At 35.8% G+C, this 18,047-nt stretch overlaps 2 protein-coding genes across 8 annotated transcripts in view; one reads left to right on the plus strand and one right to left on the minus strand.

Moving 5' to 3' along the window:
- Positions 1-18,047, plus strand: part of METTL21A (methyltransferase 21A, HSPA lysine) — a 289,359-nt gene that overhangs the window by 45,827 nt on the left and 225,485 nt on the right. The window lies entirely within an intron of this gene.
- Positions 1-18,047, minus strand: part of CREB1 (cAMP responsive element binding protein 1) — a 64,774-nt gene that overhangs the window by 29,254 nt on the left and 17,473 nt on the right. For 2 of the 5 annotated variants that reach the window (XM_036920298.2, XM_036920297.2), the window contains exons 3-6: positions 13,778-13,924; positions 13,005-13,046; positions 7,148-7,248; positions 3,040-3,182 (exon numbers count right to left, since the gene is read on the minus strand). In XM_036920298.2, coding sequence (XP_036776193.1) covers positions 3,040-3,182; positions 7,148-7,248; positions 13,005-13,046; positions 13,778-13,924 — 433 coding nt within the window. The remainder of the gene's footprint in view (positions 1-3,039; positions 3,183-7,147; positions 7,249-13,004; positions 13,047-13,777; positions 13,925-18,047) is intronic. The other 3 variants (XM_057503643.1, XM_057503642.1, XM_036920299.2) reach the window with 2 other exon arrangements.

Here is an 18,047-nt window from a genome sequence, read left to right on the forward strand (position 1 = left end):
TTTTTCTCCTTGTTTACATGAAATATCTTTTACCATCCCTTGACTTTTAGTCTGTGCATGTCTTTGGGTTTGAGGTGAGTCTCTTGTAAGCAGCATATAAATGGGTCTTGCTTTTTTATCCATTCTATTACTCTGTCTTTTGATTGGTGTATTCAGTCCATTTACATTTAGGGTGATTATTGAAAGATACGTACTTACTGTCATTGCAGGGTTTAGATTTGTGGTTACCAAAGGTTCAAGGTTAGCTCTTGTTTACTGAGCTATTACAAATACAGTCTGATGATTCTTTATTTCTCTCCCTTCTTATTCCTCCTCCTCCATTCTTTATATGTTAGTTGTTTTATTTTGTGCTCTTTTGTGTTTCCTTTGACTGCTTTTGTGGGTGGTTGATTTTATTTTTTGCCTTTAGTTAGTATTTGGTTGGTCTGCTTTATTTGCTGTGATTTTATTTTCTCTAGTGACATCTATTTAGCCTTTGGAGTGCTTCCATCTAGAGCAGTCCCTCTAGAATACCCTGTAGAGGTGGTTTGTAGGAGGCAAATTCCCTCAACTTTTGCTTGTCTGGGAATTGTTTAATCCCTCCTTTATATTTAAATGATAATTGTGTTGGATACAGTATTCTTGGTTCAAGGCCCTTCTGTTTCATTGCATTAAATATATCATGCCATTCTCTTCTGGCCTGTAAGGTTTCTTTTGAGAAGTCTGATGATAGCTTGATGGGTTTTCCTTTGTAGGTGAACCTTTTTTCTTTCTCTGGCTGCCTTTAATACTCTGTCCTTGTCCTTGATCTTTGCCATTTTAATTATTATGTGTCTTGGTGTTGTCCTCCTTGGGTCCATTCTGTTGGAAGTTCTGTGTGCTTCCGTGGTCTGAGCGACTATTTCCGCTCCCAGTTCAGGTAAGTTTTCTGCAATTATTTCTTCAAATACACTTTCTATCCCTTTTTCTCTCTTCTTCTTCTTCTGGTACTCCTATAATGCAGATATTGTTCCGTTTGGATTGGTCACACAGTTCTCTTAATATTGTTTCATTCCCGGAGATCCTTTTATCTCTCTCTGTGTCAGCTTCTCTGCATTCCTCTTCTCTGATTTTTATTCCATTAATGGCCTCTTGTATCTTGTCCATTCTGCTCATAAGTCCTTCCAGAGACTGTTTTATTACTGTATTCTCCCTCCGAACTTTATCCGTTAGCTCTTGCATTTTTTTCTGCAGCTCCATCAGCATGGTTATGACCTTTATTTTGAATTCTTTTTCAGGAAGATTGGTTAAATCTATCTCCCCAGGTTCCCTGTCAGAGGATGTCTGTGTGATTCTGGTCTGGATCAAATTCTTCTGCCTTTTCATGGCAATAGAGGTAGTCATCTCTGAGTCTGGCCCGAGCGGCTGCAGAGAAGGCTCTGTGTGGCTGCTGTGGGCATGGCCGGTCTCAGGCTGCTGCTCCGCTATGGCAGGGCCATGCTGGAGGGGGAACAGGTGGGGGGCTGTTTATCACTGTGAGGGGCCTCAGAGCTGCACTGCTGCCCAGGGGGTTAGGGTGCCCAGAGTTCCCCGGGATTCCCAGGTGCTGGGCTGTGTGTGCTGGGATGCTTCCGTCCAGCTGTGAGGCTCCTGTCCCTTTAAGACTTTCAAAAAGCACTCGCTTTTCTATTGTCCCAGGGGCGCCAGCTGTGCGAACCCACTCGCAGGTTTTACTGTCCCATTTCCCTTGTATTCAGCACACCACACACTGTGTGTCTGCGCTCCCAGTGCGGATAACTAGGGCTGGGTGGTTAGCAGTCCTGGGCTCCCACTCCCTCCCTGCTCTGACTCCTCTCCTCTGGCCAGGGAGCTGGGGTCAGGGACACACTTGGGTCCCGCCTGGCCACGTCTTGTGTCTTACCCCCTTCGTGAGGCGCTGGGTTCTCACAGGTGTAGATGTAGCCTGACTGTTGTACTGTATCTTCTGGTCTTTCTCTTAGGAATAGTTGTATTTGTTGTACTTTCAAAAATATATATGTTTTTGGGAGATTTCTGCTGTCCTACTCATGCCGCCATCTTGGCTCCTCGGCAATTTGTTTTTAATACATTGGAATGCAAATTAGAGTTACGTAAACCAAGATAAAGCTATACCAGGAAAACTATTAACTTGAGAGTAAAACTGTTACATTTCTGACATAGCCGAGTCCAGGGCATTAGAAAACTAATGCAGAAAGTAGTTTCAATGAGTACACTGAATTTGTAATTAAGGAAGTGTGGGGGGTGGGAGTGGGGCTATATAATGGGCAGTAGTGGATTTAATGAGCAAATCAAATTAAGAAATCAAGTGGGAGGCACTCTGTGGGGCAAAAAGATTTGGGGAAAAGAGGAAAAAAGTACCATTCCTACACAAATGCCCTTGATCAAACAAAAGCAGAACTCAGAAGTACTTTACAATAGATTTACGTGAAAGACAGAGGAGAGACTTGTCAGCACAGAAATGGAAACTGATAATGTGCACAGAAACCTTTGCCTTCTCTGAGCCAAAAGGCAAAAAGCTTCCTTTAATTTCAGTAGTCTTTATGTTTACATTATCATAATTCACTACACTACCTTTCATATGAAAAGCATGATTGAATGTATTGTAGACTGCAACCAAGCCTCTCCAACCACACAAAATATTAAATACTAATTTTTGAAAGGAAGATAAATTATTAAAATAGATGACTAATGATGCCATTTTTGGCCTTAAGCATAAAAAAATGATTTTTTTCTCTGAAAAAATTCATGTTGTCTATTAACATCACGTATTATATGAGGACTAAAATCTCAAGTTTTAAGTAATGATTTGAAAAAGACTCTCTAAGCATCTGCACAAAACGAGTCCACATCTTGAGCACCTACCTAAAATCCTAAAGAAAAAAAATACCTTCATTACAGAACTTTGCATATAAAGGAGTAAAGGAAATATAATAATGGCAGCCAAGACTGAGAAAAGAGTTGGTACTTGAATGATTCCTTTAAGGTGAATGCAGCCATAGTTTCTTTGTCTCACTTCCCAAAACATAAATTTCTAGTACTCACTATACTGTCCACTGCTAGTTTGGTAAATTGGCGTTGGCACCGTTACAGTGGTGATGGCAGGTGCTGAAGTTTCCTCTTCTGACTTCTCTTCTTCAATCCTTGGCACTCCTGGTGCATCAGAAGATAAGTCATTCAAAATTTTCCTAAAAAGACAGAGAACTAGGTGAATGAAAATAAAAGTAACATGTGCTGGCTAAATACAAATAAGAAAAGATCAGAATATTGGCAGAAAGCTGCTAGCACTTAGGACAGAGGCTTATGTACGGAATTACAAGAATAAACCAAAAATTGATCTGGGATCTCTAAGTCAAAATGAATAGGATAACTAGAAAAAACATGTGTTTGTCTTTATCCTGAATGTAAATAAAGCCTATGACTCAAAATCCAGTTGCAAGTAGAGATTAATGAAATTGACTACAGAAAAACAAAAAATCCATTTACATGGCAATGAACACCAAAAATAAAGTTAAAAGATGATAAACGATACTAGGAGAAAATGTTTATATGTATTACAGGTAAAGGGCCAATATATGTAAACCCCAGTTTACAGAGAACTCATAAAAACTGAGGGGAAAAAAAAGACCAAAAACCTGATTTTTAACTTTTCAACTATCAGATTAGCAAAAATAAAAAAATGTAATAATATATTCTATTAGCAAAGCTGTGGGAAAACAGACACTCTCATACACTGCTATTAACAGGGAATATAAAACTGGCACAACTCATATGGAAGGAATTTGGTAACATCTAACAAAACTACATCTAACAAAAACTAAAATGTGTTTACACAACAACTTTATTTCTAATAATTTACCCTTAAGATAAATATATATGCATAAGGTTTATTCATGGCAGCACTGTTTGTTGTTAACAGCAGAAACTGGAAACAACATATATGTCCATATTAGAAGAAAGAGTGAATGAACTATGGTTCATCCAATTAATGGATATGCATGGTCCCTTTTGCATAAGAAAGTGAATAAGAAAATATACATGTATCTGCTCATGTATCCTTAATCCAAGTAATTTTTGACATCTTAAATTACCAACAAACCAGTCTGAATTAGTAACTTAGCCTTAACAGTCTACCAAAACTCTGCTCCTTTATATGTTTTTATTGTCACAAATTACATCTTCATACGTTGTGTGCTCATTAACATGTTGTTACTGTTTTATGCATTATATTTCATATTACATAGGAAAAAAAGAGGAGTTATATGAAGCAAAACTATAATACTGGCTTTTATAATTACCTAAGTAATTACCTTTACTGGTATTGTAGAAAATATTCTATTATCTCTAAGTATTTCCTTTATCCTAATTTCCCTCCTGGAAATGCTTCTACTAGAGCACCTCAGTCTATTCTCTGTAACTTTCACCAGTCTTTCATACTTTCTACCTATTTCTGTTCTCCATCCTGAGTTACTTTCTTGGTTTTCTTCCAGTTTATTACTTTTCTCATCAGCTATTTGTATCTAGTTTATACCACTTTTTTTTTAACTCCCCTCATTCTATTTCCCCTTTCTAATATTTCTTCCTCATTCTTTTCTGTATCTGACATTCTCATTTAGTAAACTCTATTCTGATTGTAAAGATGATTTTCTCTTACCTTTTTGTGAATGAGAAATTTAACTCTTTAATAGCATGTGGACTGGCAGCTAGTCCACTTTGGGTATCACTTCTCTCAAGCACTGTTTCTTAAACTTCAGCATACAAAAGGAGCACTTGAAGAGGATGTTAAAACACAGCTTCCTGGGTCCCTTCACCAGAGATTCTAATTCCATAGGTATGGGGTAGGGGCCTGAGAATTTGTATTTCTATCAAGACGCTGATTTACCTATGGACCACATCTTGAGCAGTATTGGTTTCTAGAGCATATGTTTTTCAAACTGAAGCCACTATTCATGAGCGGCTCATGAAAAAAATCAAGTATGTTGCACCCACCACTGACAACAAAATAGTTGAATATCACATGATTAGGGTGAGTACTGCTTTGATCTTTTGCTCCAGATGCTAGGTATATATGTGTATCTGTACCTGTATATATACATATATATTTTTTCATGTGAATATGTGTAATTTTCTGAATCTGTATAGAGGGCTTTAAAGATATGTTTCTTACTGTGAGCTGTGGTTAGAAAAAGCAACTACTCTAGACCTGCAAATAAATCTACCTGTCTTTTGAATGAAGCCAGTGACTATTCTAAGTCTTCTCTTTCCTGTCCTTCAAACTGTTGCTCCAGACCATCTTAGTCATTCTCTCCTTGGAAGTACTTGGAGTTCACTTTCTCTTGAAATACATTCCAGATGTGGTCTGAGCAGTGGGAATACTTCTCTCCCTTAATCTAGACATTAGGTTTTTACCCATGTACCTTAGAGCACATTGGTTTTTTGGACAACCATATCTCATCAATGATAATTAAAGAACATAATTATCTTTTCAAAATGAATCTTTAATATAGAATCCTATATTTGAAAAATCCGGTTTTATTTTAAATCCAAGTTCAGAAATTTGATAGTCACCAACACTTACCTATTTGTTTCATCTATTTCCCTTGGCTGCTATGATCCTTCAAAGTACTTGTTCTCTCATCGATTAGGGCACTTCTCCCTCAGGGTTCTGTCATTTACAAATCTGCTAAGTACGGCTTCTATGCTTTCCAGCTGAACTGCTGGTAAGCCAGATGAGACCAAGTGAGAGACCTTAAGGACTTCCTCTGGGTATAAATTAAGTCACTAGGAAGTTGGGATGTTCCAATAAAAAACCATCTAATATTATCAATTAATCTTCATCTCTTCAACCTCACAAGTGTTATCGTAAGGACTTTGTTAAAGATCTTGTCATAATCAGGGCACAGAGGCAAGGTTTCAAGATTCATAAACTTACAACAAAATAATGGTACACCACTGTGGAGGACTGTAAGGGAAAATACCATTATCTTGCATAAAAGTAGCCCTTTCTCTACATGTGTGGTCTCAGGCATCTTCTATTTGATTATTAAGGTGCTATTATTTAAATGATCCTTGCTGGGATATAGGCTATAAGCCAATCAAGGCAAATAAAAGAATTTTTTCAACATAAAGCTCTTATTTTTTATAAGGTGTACATCTAGGATTTGCCTAGGATTTATTTACAGAAAAGCCATGTAGCTTGTTTCTTAATATCTGGTTGGATCTGCTTTAGGATCAAATGTGATATATACTAACATGAGGTATACTTCAAAGTTAAAATCTAAAACTAGTTATGTTTAAAAAAAATTATGAGTATAAATGCATTCAACACATACTTGGTAACATAAAATTTCTTAAGACCACAAAATCTATTTATTGATATTTATTTAGGATCCTTAATTTAACTGTGATAGAGAAAAGGGCTAGCTTAGTTGCCTAGTGGGAAAAAAAGCCAACCAACACTTTCAAAAACAGAAATACATATACACAGAAATAATTTAGGCTAATAACAAGAGTATTATGAGTTTGAAGTTTATTCAACTCTGAAGTAACCTTATGAAGATCTACGGAATTGCTCTTCCTGGAGAGACTTAATATGGAGTCCAATTTCTATATATAAAGAAATGGTTGTGGTCCATCTTGGAGGTAAGGCATAGATTAGGTAACTTCTACGGCTGCACACAATCACTACTAAGGTCCCCCTAAAATTAGGGGGTATCAGTGATGCCTTACCCTGAAATAATTACTAATAAAAAAACAGTTATCTCCTAAGTACCATGGCATAAGAAATAGTTTGCAAATGTGTTAATAGGTAGGTAAATAGCATAGTCTCCGAATTGATGTATAACTAGAAAATGCTATAACCTTATCAAATGTGTTCCAAACTTTTTAACAGAAAAGCAGCAGCCAGCACAGTCTACAAAAACAGAAGCAGAAAAAAATATCAGTGTTACCCACGACTGTTCAGAGTAAGAAGGGCCCTTATTCTGTATGATAAACTCATCTTACATCGGGAAGTAACTCAAGATGAAAGGAAGTAATCTTTGTGGCTCTGAATGAGCAGCTAAATGTTCTTTCAATATCTCTTCATCTGCAACTAACCAATGCTTCCTGTGCATCTTTGATTCTCGATTCTTTTAACTATGAAATTCCATACCTGTATGAAGGCCTTCTTGAAAGAATTTCTCTTCGTTTTTGGGAATCAGTTACACTATCCACTGACTCTTGTGAATCTTCACTTTCTGCAATAGTTGAAATCTGAAAATAAAAAAGAACTTTACCTTTATAACCAAATTTAGTTCCCACAGAATTTTTATGAATTTTAAGAAAAAGGTCAAATACAAAAGGACATATTCAGCTTCACCTCTTTCAGGACTTCATGTAATCAATCCCAAATGCATCACTATCACTTGTCATTGTCTGCTTACAGTTTTCAGAACAAAACTACCAGTAAAATAAAGTTTCTAACATGAAGGAAAGAGTAAATGAAGAAATATTTGGTTGTAAATCGATAGTGACCTGCATACATTTTCCTTTAACTACTGTGTAAAATATTTGTGAATATATTTGCAATTTTACAAGTAAGATTGATAACTCCCCACCATGTTCCCAATGGTCATTTCTAGCAAGTTAGGAAAAATCTCCACTAAGTTGGCATTCTACAATTTTTATTAAGCAAAAATTCAAGGTAAAGAACTGCATTTCTGGAAAGTATCCTTAGATAGAAAAGTAATGAAGATAAGCTGAACAAAGGTTTTACGTGGGAAAACAATAATAGCAACTAGCATTTATTGAGAACTTACTATGTGCCAGATACTATACTAAAGCACATACATGTATTAATACAGTAACATCAGGTGCGAGGTAAGTATGATTATTATATCCATTTTGTGGATGGAAGAACTAAGACACCAAGAGGTTAAGTAACTCACTCAGGTCATAAAACCAGTTAGAGACACTGCCAATACTTGCCATTTTGGTTTTAATCGTTGCGAGCATCAAAATCCTTTTGGTTCCAATCTCAAAACAGTTGTCAGAAGCAGCAACCCAAAGATGTTTTTATACCATATGTAGACTAGCAGTTCACTCACCTAAGCAAGCGTCTGTCAAATTTATACCGCTAAGTTTCCCTAGTCTCATCAGCAGGAGCCTCCTGCTCTTTACTGAACTAGATGCACATGATACTGTTAGAGTGTGAACTAGATTTAACCAAAGCAAAAGGGTCCACATGGGTTAGGGCCATGTCAAAATTCATGGCAATGGCAGTAAGAAAAAACATGTTCAAAGGAACCTGAGAAATCCCAAAAGTACTCTGTATGTTGTCTGAGCCTATGGGCTCTGGAGACTGGGCACTCATTTTGACAGGGATTTGTTATATGCACTCACTTTAAAACGAAAAGAAGGTATATCTAGTAATGCTTCACAAAATACACCTACAATAAAGTAAAGACCCTTTAAAGTGTAAGAAGTATAGTCTTCAAGACCTAAAAATTAACAGGCAACACTTAGTGCATTCAGAAATGACGGGTAAAAAGATAGGAAAGTCTGAATTTAGTTTGTAGTCTCTGCAGAGTAATAATGCTATAGTTACTGCCTATAGTAAGAGCTATAGTAAGAGCACACAGATTTTCCTACTAATCTGTAGCTGCTGTAATTAGCCTACTCAGCATAGTCTCTGCACAGACTTCCGCATAGATACAGAGCAGATGAAAGGCTGTGAAAAGGCCTTAGCAGAGGGTCAGAATTTCAAGGAATAACAAGAAGACTGAACTCAAAGTGTTTACCTTCATTAATACTCCTTAGAACTTTAGTTCTTCTATTGCTCTGTCTTCTTTACCTGATTCTAATCCTTACAACCTCCTTTTAAGGACACATAGTGACTTAGGCACACTCTCTGAAGTTGGAAGTCATTAAAACAACAACTTGAAAATATATATTACATAAAGTACTCATAACATAGTTTTAAAATGAAATAATTTGTTGCTTTTTCATATATGGCCTTTGATTTTTTTTTTCAAACTCAGTGATCTATTGCTCTCAGTTGAAAAAAAGCCCCCTTTCCTCGTTTTGTCAATTCACACAGAAGGAATTAACATCACTATGTAGTGATTACAACTTCTTAAATGTACAGGGAATTCATCACTATTCAATACCACATAATGATGTAACATTTCCCCTTTGGGAATACTATCTACCGGGACCTTAGAACTATGAAGCCAATTCCTATGCGGTGTATACCAGAAACAAAACAAAACAAACAAACAAAACACTGGACCCACATTTCTGACACTAATAAAAATCATGCAAAGAGTCCTTTTTATAAGTAACAATTATTATAGCTTAATACATATTTTAAATAATAGGTTCATAAAAACCATATGAAAAATTATATCCCAATTATAAGTATCAGAGACCACCATCATATTCCGATGATAGAGCCCCTTTGGTCCTTACTTCCAAGGACCACCTCTCTTCTTAATTCCTAAGCTCCTTAAATAGGTCTTTAACCTTGGCCACTTATAAGCGGAGAAATATTCAAAAAGCCAAACCACCACCTATATATGTGAAGCTTTGGATCTGTATTTCTCAGCTTAGTTTTGGTTTGTTAAAACCCATCCCTATTTGTAAGGGGGGAAAAAGACCTTCCTATTTTGATATTATTTGAAATTTCAAAATAAAATATATAGTGACTACAACCAAATCAAAGCAACTGTAATAGTAGATGTTTTCTCAAACTATACACGGTCCCCAGGGAGAGTCCAGACTCATGGTTTAGGTACAGTTTTTCACTCACTGGATAAGAAATTCAATTAAAGTCTACAGCACCTACAACAGTGAATGATTCCAAAACTCCCTTGATCTGCACACCTCCTTTAAAAATAGCATATATATTTCTTGCTAAATTTTAAGTGTTATTTATAAAACAAAATAGCATTCAGAAAGTGTATTAAAATATATTTGTAAATATCTTAAAAATAAATCATTTCATTTTTTATGACAGTGATAATGATGTGATTTAATATGCTTTATTAAAAAGTCATTTAATATTTTATAACAGGACTCAAAAATCTGATTCTAAGCTCAGGCTTCTAAAATCATGATTTAACACCTGCTATTGCTAAGAAAGAGAACTCAATGAGATATAGACATAAAAGCGCATTTTTGGCTAGGCTTACTAAACAATCACTTTTCATTTTTATCTACCAATTATACAAACTGCAGATGAGAATTATCTAGTATTTCATCTTGTTACAGTCTCAAATTTTAATAAATAAATTCAACACCTACTGAAACCCTAGAAGACTCAATAGTTTAGAAAATTCTATTTCCAGGATTTTAAAAGTATACTGGTTTGAGTTTTTAGGTGACAGATTTACATTGATTGCAGTTAAAACAAAAATGTATGGAAACATTTCCAAACTTCTATTTTCAAAAGGCTCTCTGCACGGCTCAAGTTTCTTCAGAAAGCAGTTACTCTCTCATGCATTGTTAAAATGTCACTTCTCCTAGAAAGGACAGTTGAAAGGGCTTTCTGTTTTCAAAAATATCCATAATATATCCCTTACAAGTTGCTTGCCATCATTAAAAAGATCAGAAACTTTGGAACACTTGTCTTATGTAAAAAACAAATGACTAGACCATTTTTACATTAGATAACTCAGATAATTTGCTACATGATAATCACTGAATCTGTGTTGCACAAAAGATTTTTATTGTTGTCCCATCACATTACACAGTATTGTAAAGATTCTATAAAAAATTTCATGTCCAATCACCCTCTCCCTTGCTCACTCTATTTGAGACACTTCTTGCCATTCCTTGACATCTGAGACATGCTTTCACTTCCAAATCGCTGGACTTGCTTTTATTATTTGTATGGCTTAGCTTCACAGCCTTCTGGTTCATTTACAGTATTCCCTGACCACCCTACATAAAATAGAATACTCTTCCCTCCAGATCATTCCCTATTCCTTTTACCCTGCTTTAATCATCTTCCCAGCACTTATCCTCACCTGACTTATTTTTCATCGTCTCTCTTCATTCAAATATGATTTTCATGAGAATAGAGAAGAAATATTTTGTTCACTGCTGTCTTTCATACATAGCACCTAGAACAGTGACTGGCACATAGCATGTGATCAATAAAAATTCATTGAAGGAATGAATATAATAATTTAAGGCATAATAGTCCATAATCTTCTAACACATTTAAACTGCACTGTATTAAAAATGCATCCAAAACTAACAAATGAAAAGTGAGAAATACCACTGTTGGCTTCTGAATATTTGTGTAACTCCCATTATTTTTGTGAGGGATTCTCACATAATCTGTTAATATTTGACTTCCACATTTACATAAGGATAAAGTTAGGTCACCAGTATCAAGCCAAATATGAATATTAATATAGTTTAGTGCCTAATATTCTTAACTTAAAAAATATAAAGATGTCCTTGTATCTTATTTTCACATCAAGAGAACTATATACCTAGTATATTTTGGAAACGCTGTTCTAGAATACTAATATATTCTCCCTTCTACAAGTTTGAAAGACCATTTCTCTCCTTGTTTGATAATTTCTTCAGATGTAAACCACTTCCTAGTTATTAATACTAATCACTGTTACCCAGCTAACATTAATGTTTAGAGATTCTCCCTGAGTTAGGCCCTTTAAAGAAAAAATAATAATAATCTGTGGGTCTATTTGTAGAATTCAGGATTTCAATTATAATCATAGCTCACCTTAATGGAAAAATGTGTTCTTGAAAAGATGAATACGTATTTCTATAAAGTTAATGGTCATATAACCCCAGGTCGAAGTTATCATTATTGTTGTCAAGTAAAGATTAAAATTAAGAATACAAGTAAAAACTAAATATCATGTATTGTAACTAAAAATTATAATCTTAACAAATGTTATGGCTATAATTTTGGCAGTATTTGTGTGTTCTTTGTAAGAAAAAAAGATCTCCTACTGTAAGTGAAAAAAAAATGTAAAGGTTAATGTGAGGCCTGGAATCTAGGTCTCCTAAGCAGCAAGTCAGGTTCTTCCCACTATTATCAAGAGGAAGATATTAGTAAGAAGTTAGTAATAACAACTAAGGTAAAGGATAGGAGACTGCTGCTCTGACAGTGTGATTCCACAGAAATATCAAATTCTTCAGTCACTGGGCAACAGTGTCTCTCCTACACAGTAACAAATTCCACTCCCAGTATCTCTCAGTATGGAAATTCACACAACTTAATGACTTTACATGTAAACATTCCTTTTCTTTCTTTTTTCCCCACTTAAGTGCGCAAGCAAATGAAATGCACAAGGACAGAAGGGTATAGGTGTGTAACAGCAGCTCAATGGCTCAGAGTACAATATGACTGACAATGTGCATGTTCTTCAGTGACATTAATAGAATGCTTCCAGGACAAAGGAGGCACTTCCTTCTACAATGGGTAGGCAGTCTGGCTACCATACTCAAGGAAAACACATCTCTCATCTACAAGATGAGGATGGTGAAAAGGAATCAAAACTAGACCATATAATAAATGGCTGAAAAAAAATAGGCATTTGTTTAGACATTTAAAAAACTGGGAAAGGTGCTACAGATGGGGAAGAAGGACTGGTTTGAATTAAACTTGCTTAACTAGTTTCTGAGGATAGAACTGTGACCACTCGGTAAAGTGTTAGGAACATTTATTCTGGTTCACCACAGGGAAGGACATTTTAGCAATTACTCCTGATTATAAATAGGTTACCTCAGAGGATAAGAGCTTCCTTTCTCTAAAAGTGTTTGAGAAACGCTCAACTACCATTTGGACAAGGGGAGAAAAGATACTTGGGGAAATTAAGCAACAGACTAAAGGAAAGGTAGGTAGTTAAGTTTGGCCCAGACTTAGAAAATATCTTAGATATTTACTAAAACCTTGAATTCAATATTTATAAAGGACAAAGACATAAAGAATAATTTCTCGCCTTCCTTTCTAAAAATAGGTATCTCCAAATCTAGGACCTAGGACTCACCTGAGTTCTGGAGAAAAGTCTTTTTAAGTCCTTACAGGAAGACTGTGAAGCAAAAAATATGAAACAGGATGCTGGGGTTATGGCCTACTTGACTGGACGTTCAAGTCTTTCTTTTTTTCCAGTAAGCTAACCGCAATGATGTATAGTGCTCTAGTTCCCCTACAGTTAAGTAGAGTAGTCACCTTCAGAGGTCCACGTGCATTTTCTCCCTTTGGATCCAACCCAAAGAAACAGTCTCTCCAAAGGGTAGGATAACTGGTATAGTATAATCATTGATTCTGAAGGTGTACTTCCTGAATATATGATTATTTCAAAATTATATACTTTAACTTAGAAACCTAAATATAGCTGGTTTTACAGATGCTTTATGTAGTCTCTAAATTCAAATTATCTTAGGCAAGGTTATTAATTAATTTTTGACAAGGGCTAATTTTTTTCCAATTGCAGGTTCATTAAATAATTACAAAGTCAGTATTTTTGTGTCTCAATTTTCCTTAACTAAGGTACACTAGCCTTACAGTCTCTCCCAAACATTTTCATTTTTTTATACAATTTACTAAATTATTTTCCCCAACTATTTTTCTCCTATAACTTGTATTTTCTTGTATTTCTTGTTTGTATGCTCCTATATATAAGGTGACTATACAGATGCATGTTCCTTTACTGTAAACTATGAACTAGGTATGTTCCTATATTTATAACTAATGAAAGGAGAGAAATATGGCTATAAACAACAGTTATGAAAGTAGATGCAGAACTTTTTATACACATACCTGAACTGTCTGGACTTGTGGAGACTGAATAACTGATGGCTGGGCCGCCTGAATAACTCCATGGACTTGAACTGTCTGCCCATTGGGCAGCTGTACTAAAGTTACGGTGGGAGCAGATGATGTTGCATGAGCTGCTGGCATAGATACCTATGGTGTTGAACATGGAAAAAAATTACCATTACAGATACTTCCTTGGGAGGATTCATGTTCAATATGAAGCAACTTTTTAGCAGCAAAAAGATGGTCTTTCTGCTAGATAAGTATATTTCATTGGTGAGCAAGAAATTGATTAAATTAAATTTAATTTTTTAAAAAGACTACAAATGCCTTCCCCCCACTTTTCAACTCCCAAGTAACAAAAAACAAAATAACTATTTTAATGTAATTTCAAAATATGTAACACAAACTTCCTTTGAATACTAAATACCACTTTATTTGTATGGTCCCTTACATTTTCCCACCTGTTTTTCACATCCAACTTCTCATTTTGCTCTTGGAGGGAATCAGGACTGGATAATGAAGATTATCTCCATTTTAGAAACAGAAATACTAAGTGCTCAAAGATATGAAGTAACTTACCCAAGGTCAAAAGATATGCTAGCTCTGAAGAAACCTAAAAGTCTTCAGAATATCATGTGTTAAATAAGCCATGTTCAAAAATATAACTACTCTCAAACTTGGGGCAAAACTACCTATTAAGTCAAGACAATATATCTTAAAATATACAGCAGATTGTTTTCTTTTAAAGTAATTTTAAGTATGACTTTCACTAATGAAAAAGTATTAACTGGTATTATAGACTGATAATTTCTATCTTCTACCCCAAAATCACTAAACTGGTAATAGCCTATTTCTTAAATATTTCATCTTAAAGGAATAAGGGGGAACAGAGTTGAGAGAATGTAAGAGAAAGCACTCCTGAGGTACAGAGAAAGCAACTTTTATGAGTCAATATCCAAGTTAAAGGGGCTCTTCTGTCATACTGTCTGTCAAATGGTATTTATTGTTCCTATGCTTAAACACATTTGGAGGTAGGAATTTTATCTGCCCATTTGGTAAATAGGTATTGGGGATCTATCTATGTGCCAGAAGCAACATCAGAGCTGAAAACTACAAAAATGAGAAAGACGCGGGTCCCTGGCCCTAAGAAAATTACTGTGTATGTATGTGAAGGAACAGAGGAGAGAACACAGATATGCAGAATTTAGTTAAGTAATGAGGTTTGTGAAAGAAATGGATACACTGAGGAAAGCTACCACACCCCCACATAAGAGGGGAAGAATGTGAATTTGAAACAAAGAATACAAATTAGGTCTGTAACTATGACTTGCAGGGGAGAGTGGCACAGAATTTCAGGCAGGGAGGGTAGCACTGAAAGAAAACAGCATGGTCTGTACATGGCAGAGAAAGATGAGCAGCAGTCAGAACCAGCGAAGCATAAAAAGTGTGCTACTGAACGATGAAGGGCGGGCTAACTGGGCTGGTCATGAAAAACCTTATATATGTCGCATCAAAAACCTTACATTTAATCCTGAGGATATTGGGAAAGGCAGTGAAAGGCTTTTGATCTCCTGAACACTATGGCGAGGTTTGCATCTTAATATTAGATAGATCACTTTAGGTGCACTGTAAAAGATACTTATTTCAGAGAAAGAAAAAGTAGAGGTGAGAAGACCAATTGAGAAAACCTATATAGTAAAGGTGAGGTGATAAAGGCCAGAAATAAGGCACTAGTCATGGTAGCAATGGGAATGAGAAGTGATTCAATGCAAATTAAGGAGGCTGACCAGAAAGGGCTTTATGAATGACTGGTTGACCAAGGTGAGAGGAGTCAAAGATGGCTTACATATTTTATACCTGGGTAAGAACTGATAGACTATGCCATCAACTGAAATAGAGAGCACAAGCAAGGAGTGTTCTTTTGGGTGGCTGGGTGTGGCGAGGGGTGGAACATGATGGAATTGATCTGATATCTGAACTGCAGAGATGTTTACCAGGCAGTGAAATATGTGACTATGAAGCTTGCAGGGAAGACCTTTATTCAAAGTAGAGGTTACAACCATGAGCTTCTAACTTTGGACAGTTAGGAAGTCCTTATGAAACATGTTCTCTGACCACTATAAATCTTGCTTAGTTTCACCTGGTTTTCAAAATGTGGCTCATCTCTATTATTTATACAGGGTGTGGTGCCTGTGTTTATAAAGTCAGAATCTCTGATGGACCCAAGGACACTTTCTCCTATAGTGAACTTTGAAAACCATAACTCTAAATTAGAATATCTCATCTCAATTCCATTTAAACTCTCTTCTAGTATTTAAAGCAATTATTATGTCCTCAGTATTCTCTAGGGTAAATATAACATGCTAACTCAATGAATAATCATTTTCTACCCTGATCATTTTACATTATGGTTTCTCTCATTATGCTGATAAAAAACAGATACACAAAAATAAGATAAAAATCACTCATATTCCTACTACTCAGCTCATCACTGTTAATATTTTTGCTTCAGATCTAGATTTTTAAATGTGTGTCTATACATACAACTATTACAACACATTATCATGGAATCTATTTTATCTTTTGAATCCATTATAAATATTTTCAAACCATTAATAATCTTTAATATTTTAATGGTTGCATAATAGTAATCAGTTTAATAATTCCTTATTAGGTATTTATTTTCTAATTTGCCTATACAAGAAAGCTACAGTGATCATTCTTTAACCCAAACTTTTAAATTCATAAAAGTTTAAAATTTCTTAGTCAAAACCAATAGTTTTTTTTCCCACTGTAAAAAAATCTCTGTAAATTCCAAAAGTAACATAAAGTATCTCATTATTGTTTTAGATTGATTTTCTTCCTTTACTGGTTAGATTGAATGTTTTTTCCTGCTCATTGATCAAATGACAATGATCTTGGATTTGATAATTTTATTTTTTTAGTACTAAAGGCTGACAAGTACCAGAATTATGAGAAGAAATTCTATCAAAAACATATGGTGTCTCATTGAAAAGACAAACAACAACAAATGTTGGCAAGGTTGTGGAGAAAGGGGAACCCTACTACACTGCTGGTGGGAATGTAAATTAGTTCAACCATTGTGGAAAGCAGTATGGAGGTTCCTCAAAATGCTCAAAATAGAAGTACCATTTGACCCAGGAATTCCACTTCTAGGTATTTACCCTAAGAATGCAGCACTCCAGTTTGAAAAAGACAGATGCACCCCTATGTTTATCACTGCACTATTTACAATAGCCAAGATATGGTAGCAACCTAAATGTCTATCAGTAGATGAATGGATAAAGAAGATGTGCTACATATACACAATGGAATATTACTCAGCCATAAGAAAAAAACAGATCCTACCATTCGCAACAACATGGATGGAGCTAGAGGGTATTATGCTCAGTGAAATAAGCCACGTGGAGAAAGACAAGTACCAAATGATTTCACTCTTACGTGGATATAAGAACAAAGGAAAACTGAAGGAACAAAACAGCAGCAGAATCACAGAACCCAAGAATGGACTAACAGTTACCAAAGGGAAAGGGACTGGGGAGGATGGGTGGGAAAAGAAAGGGGGCATTACGATTAGCATGTATAGTGTGTGTGTGGGCACGGGGAGGGCTGTGCAACACAGAGAAGACAAGTAGTGATTTTACAGCATCTTACTACGCTGATGGACAGTGACTGTGAAGGGGTATGTGGGGGGGACTTGGTGAAGGGGGGAGCCTAGTAAACATAATGTTCTTCATGTAATTGTAGATTAATGATACCAAACAAAACAAAACAAAACATGGTGTCAAAAAGCACAAACAGGAACAGATACTAACAGATACTAGCTTTCCTAAAACAAGTATCATGTCATTTGCTTTTAAACGTCTTAAGTGCTACAGGACTGCCTGGTGAGAATGACAAATTGAACATGCACATCCAATTTTTCTTCTTCCTGAATCTCCAATTAAACCTCATGAAACCGATTTTATTTCTAAGGCATAATCACACGAGCATAGGAGAATGGGAAAGGAGATAATAGCAAGTTATGGAGGCTGGAAAATAAATGAATGGTAATGAACTTGGGGGACCTCAAAAGGCCAACTCATGAGACCAGGAGAGCCTGATTGGGCCACAAAATCCTTAAGAGGGCCAGGATCTAAGACCCTTTGGAGAACAGCTACAAAAGAAAGGCTGGCTGAAGGATCTTCTCATAAGACACAAATGGATCCCCTCCTCAACTCCCTGTGAAAGAACAACAAATTTACCCCCA

This window comes from Manis pentadactyla, chromosome 6 (genome assembly GCF_030020395.1).
Source record: "Manis pentadactyla isolate mManPen7 chromosome 6, mManPen7.hap1, whole genome shotgun sequence".
NCBI lineage: Eukaryota > Metazoa > Chordata > Mammalia > Pholidota > Manidae > Manis > Manis pentadactyla.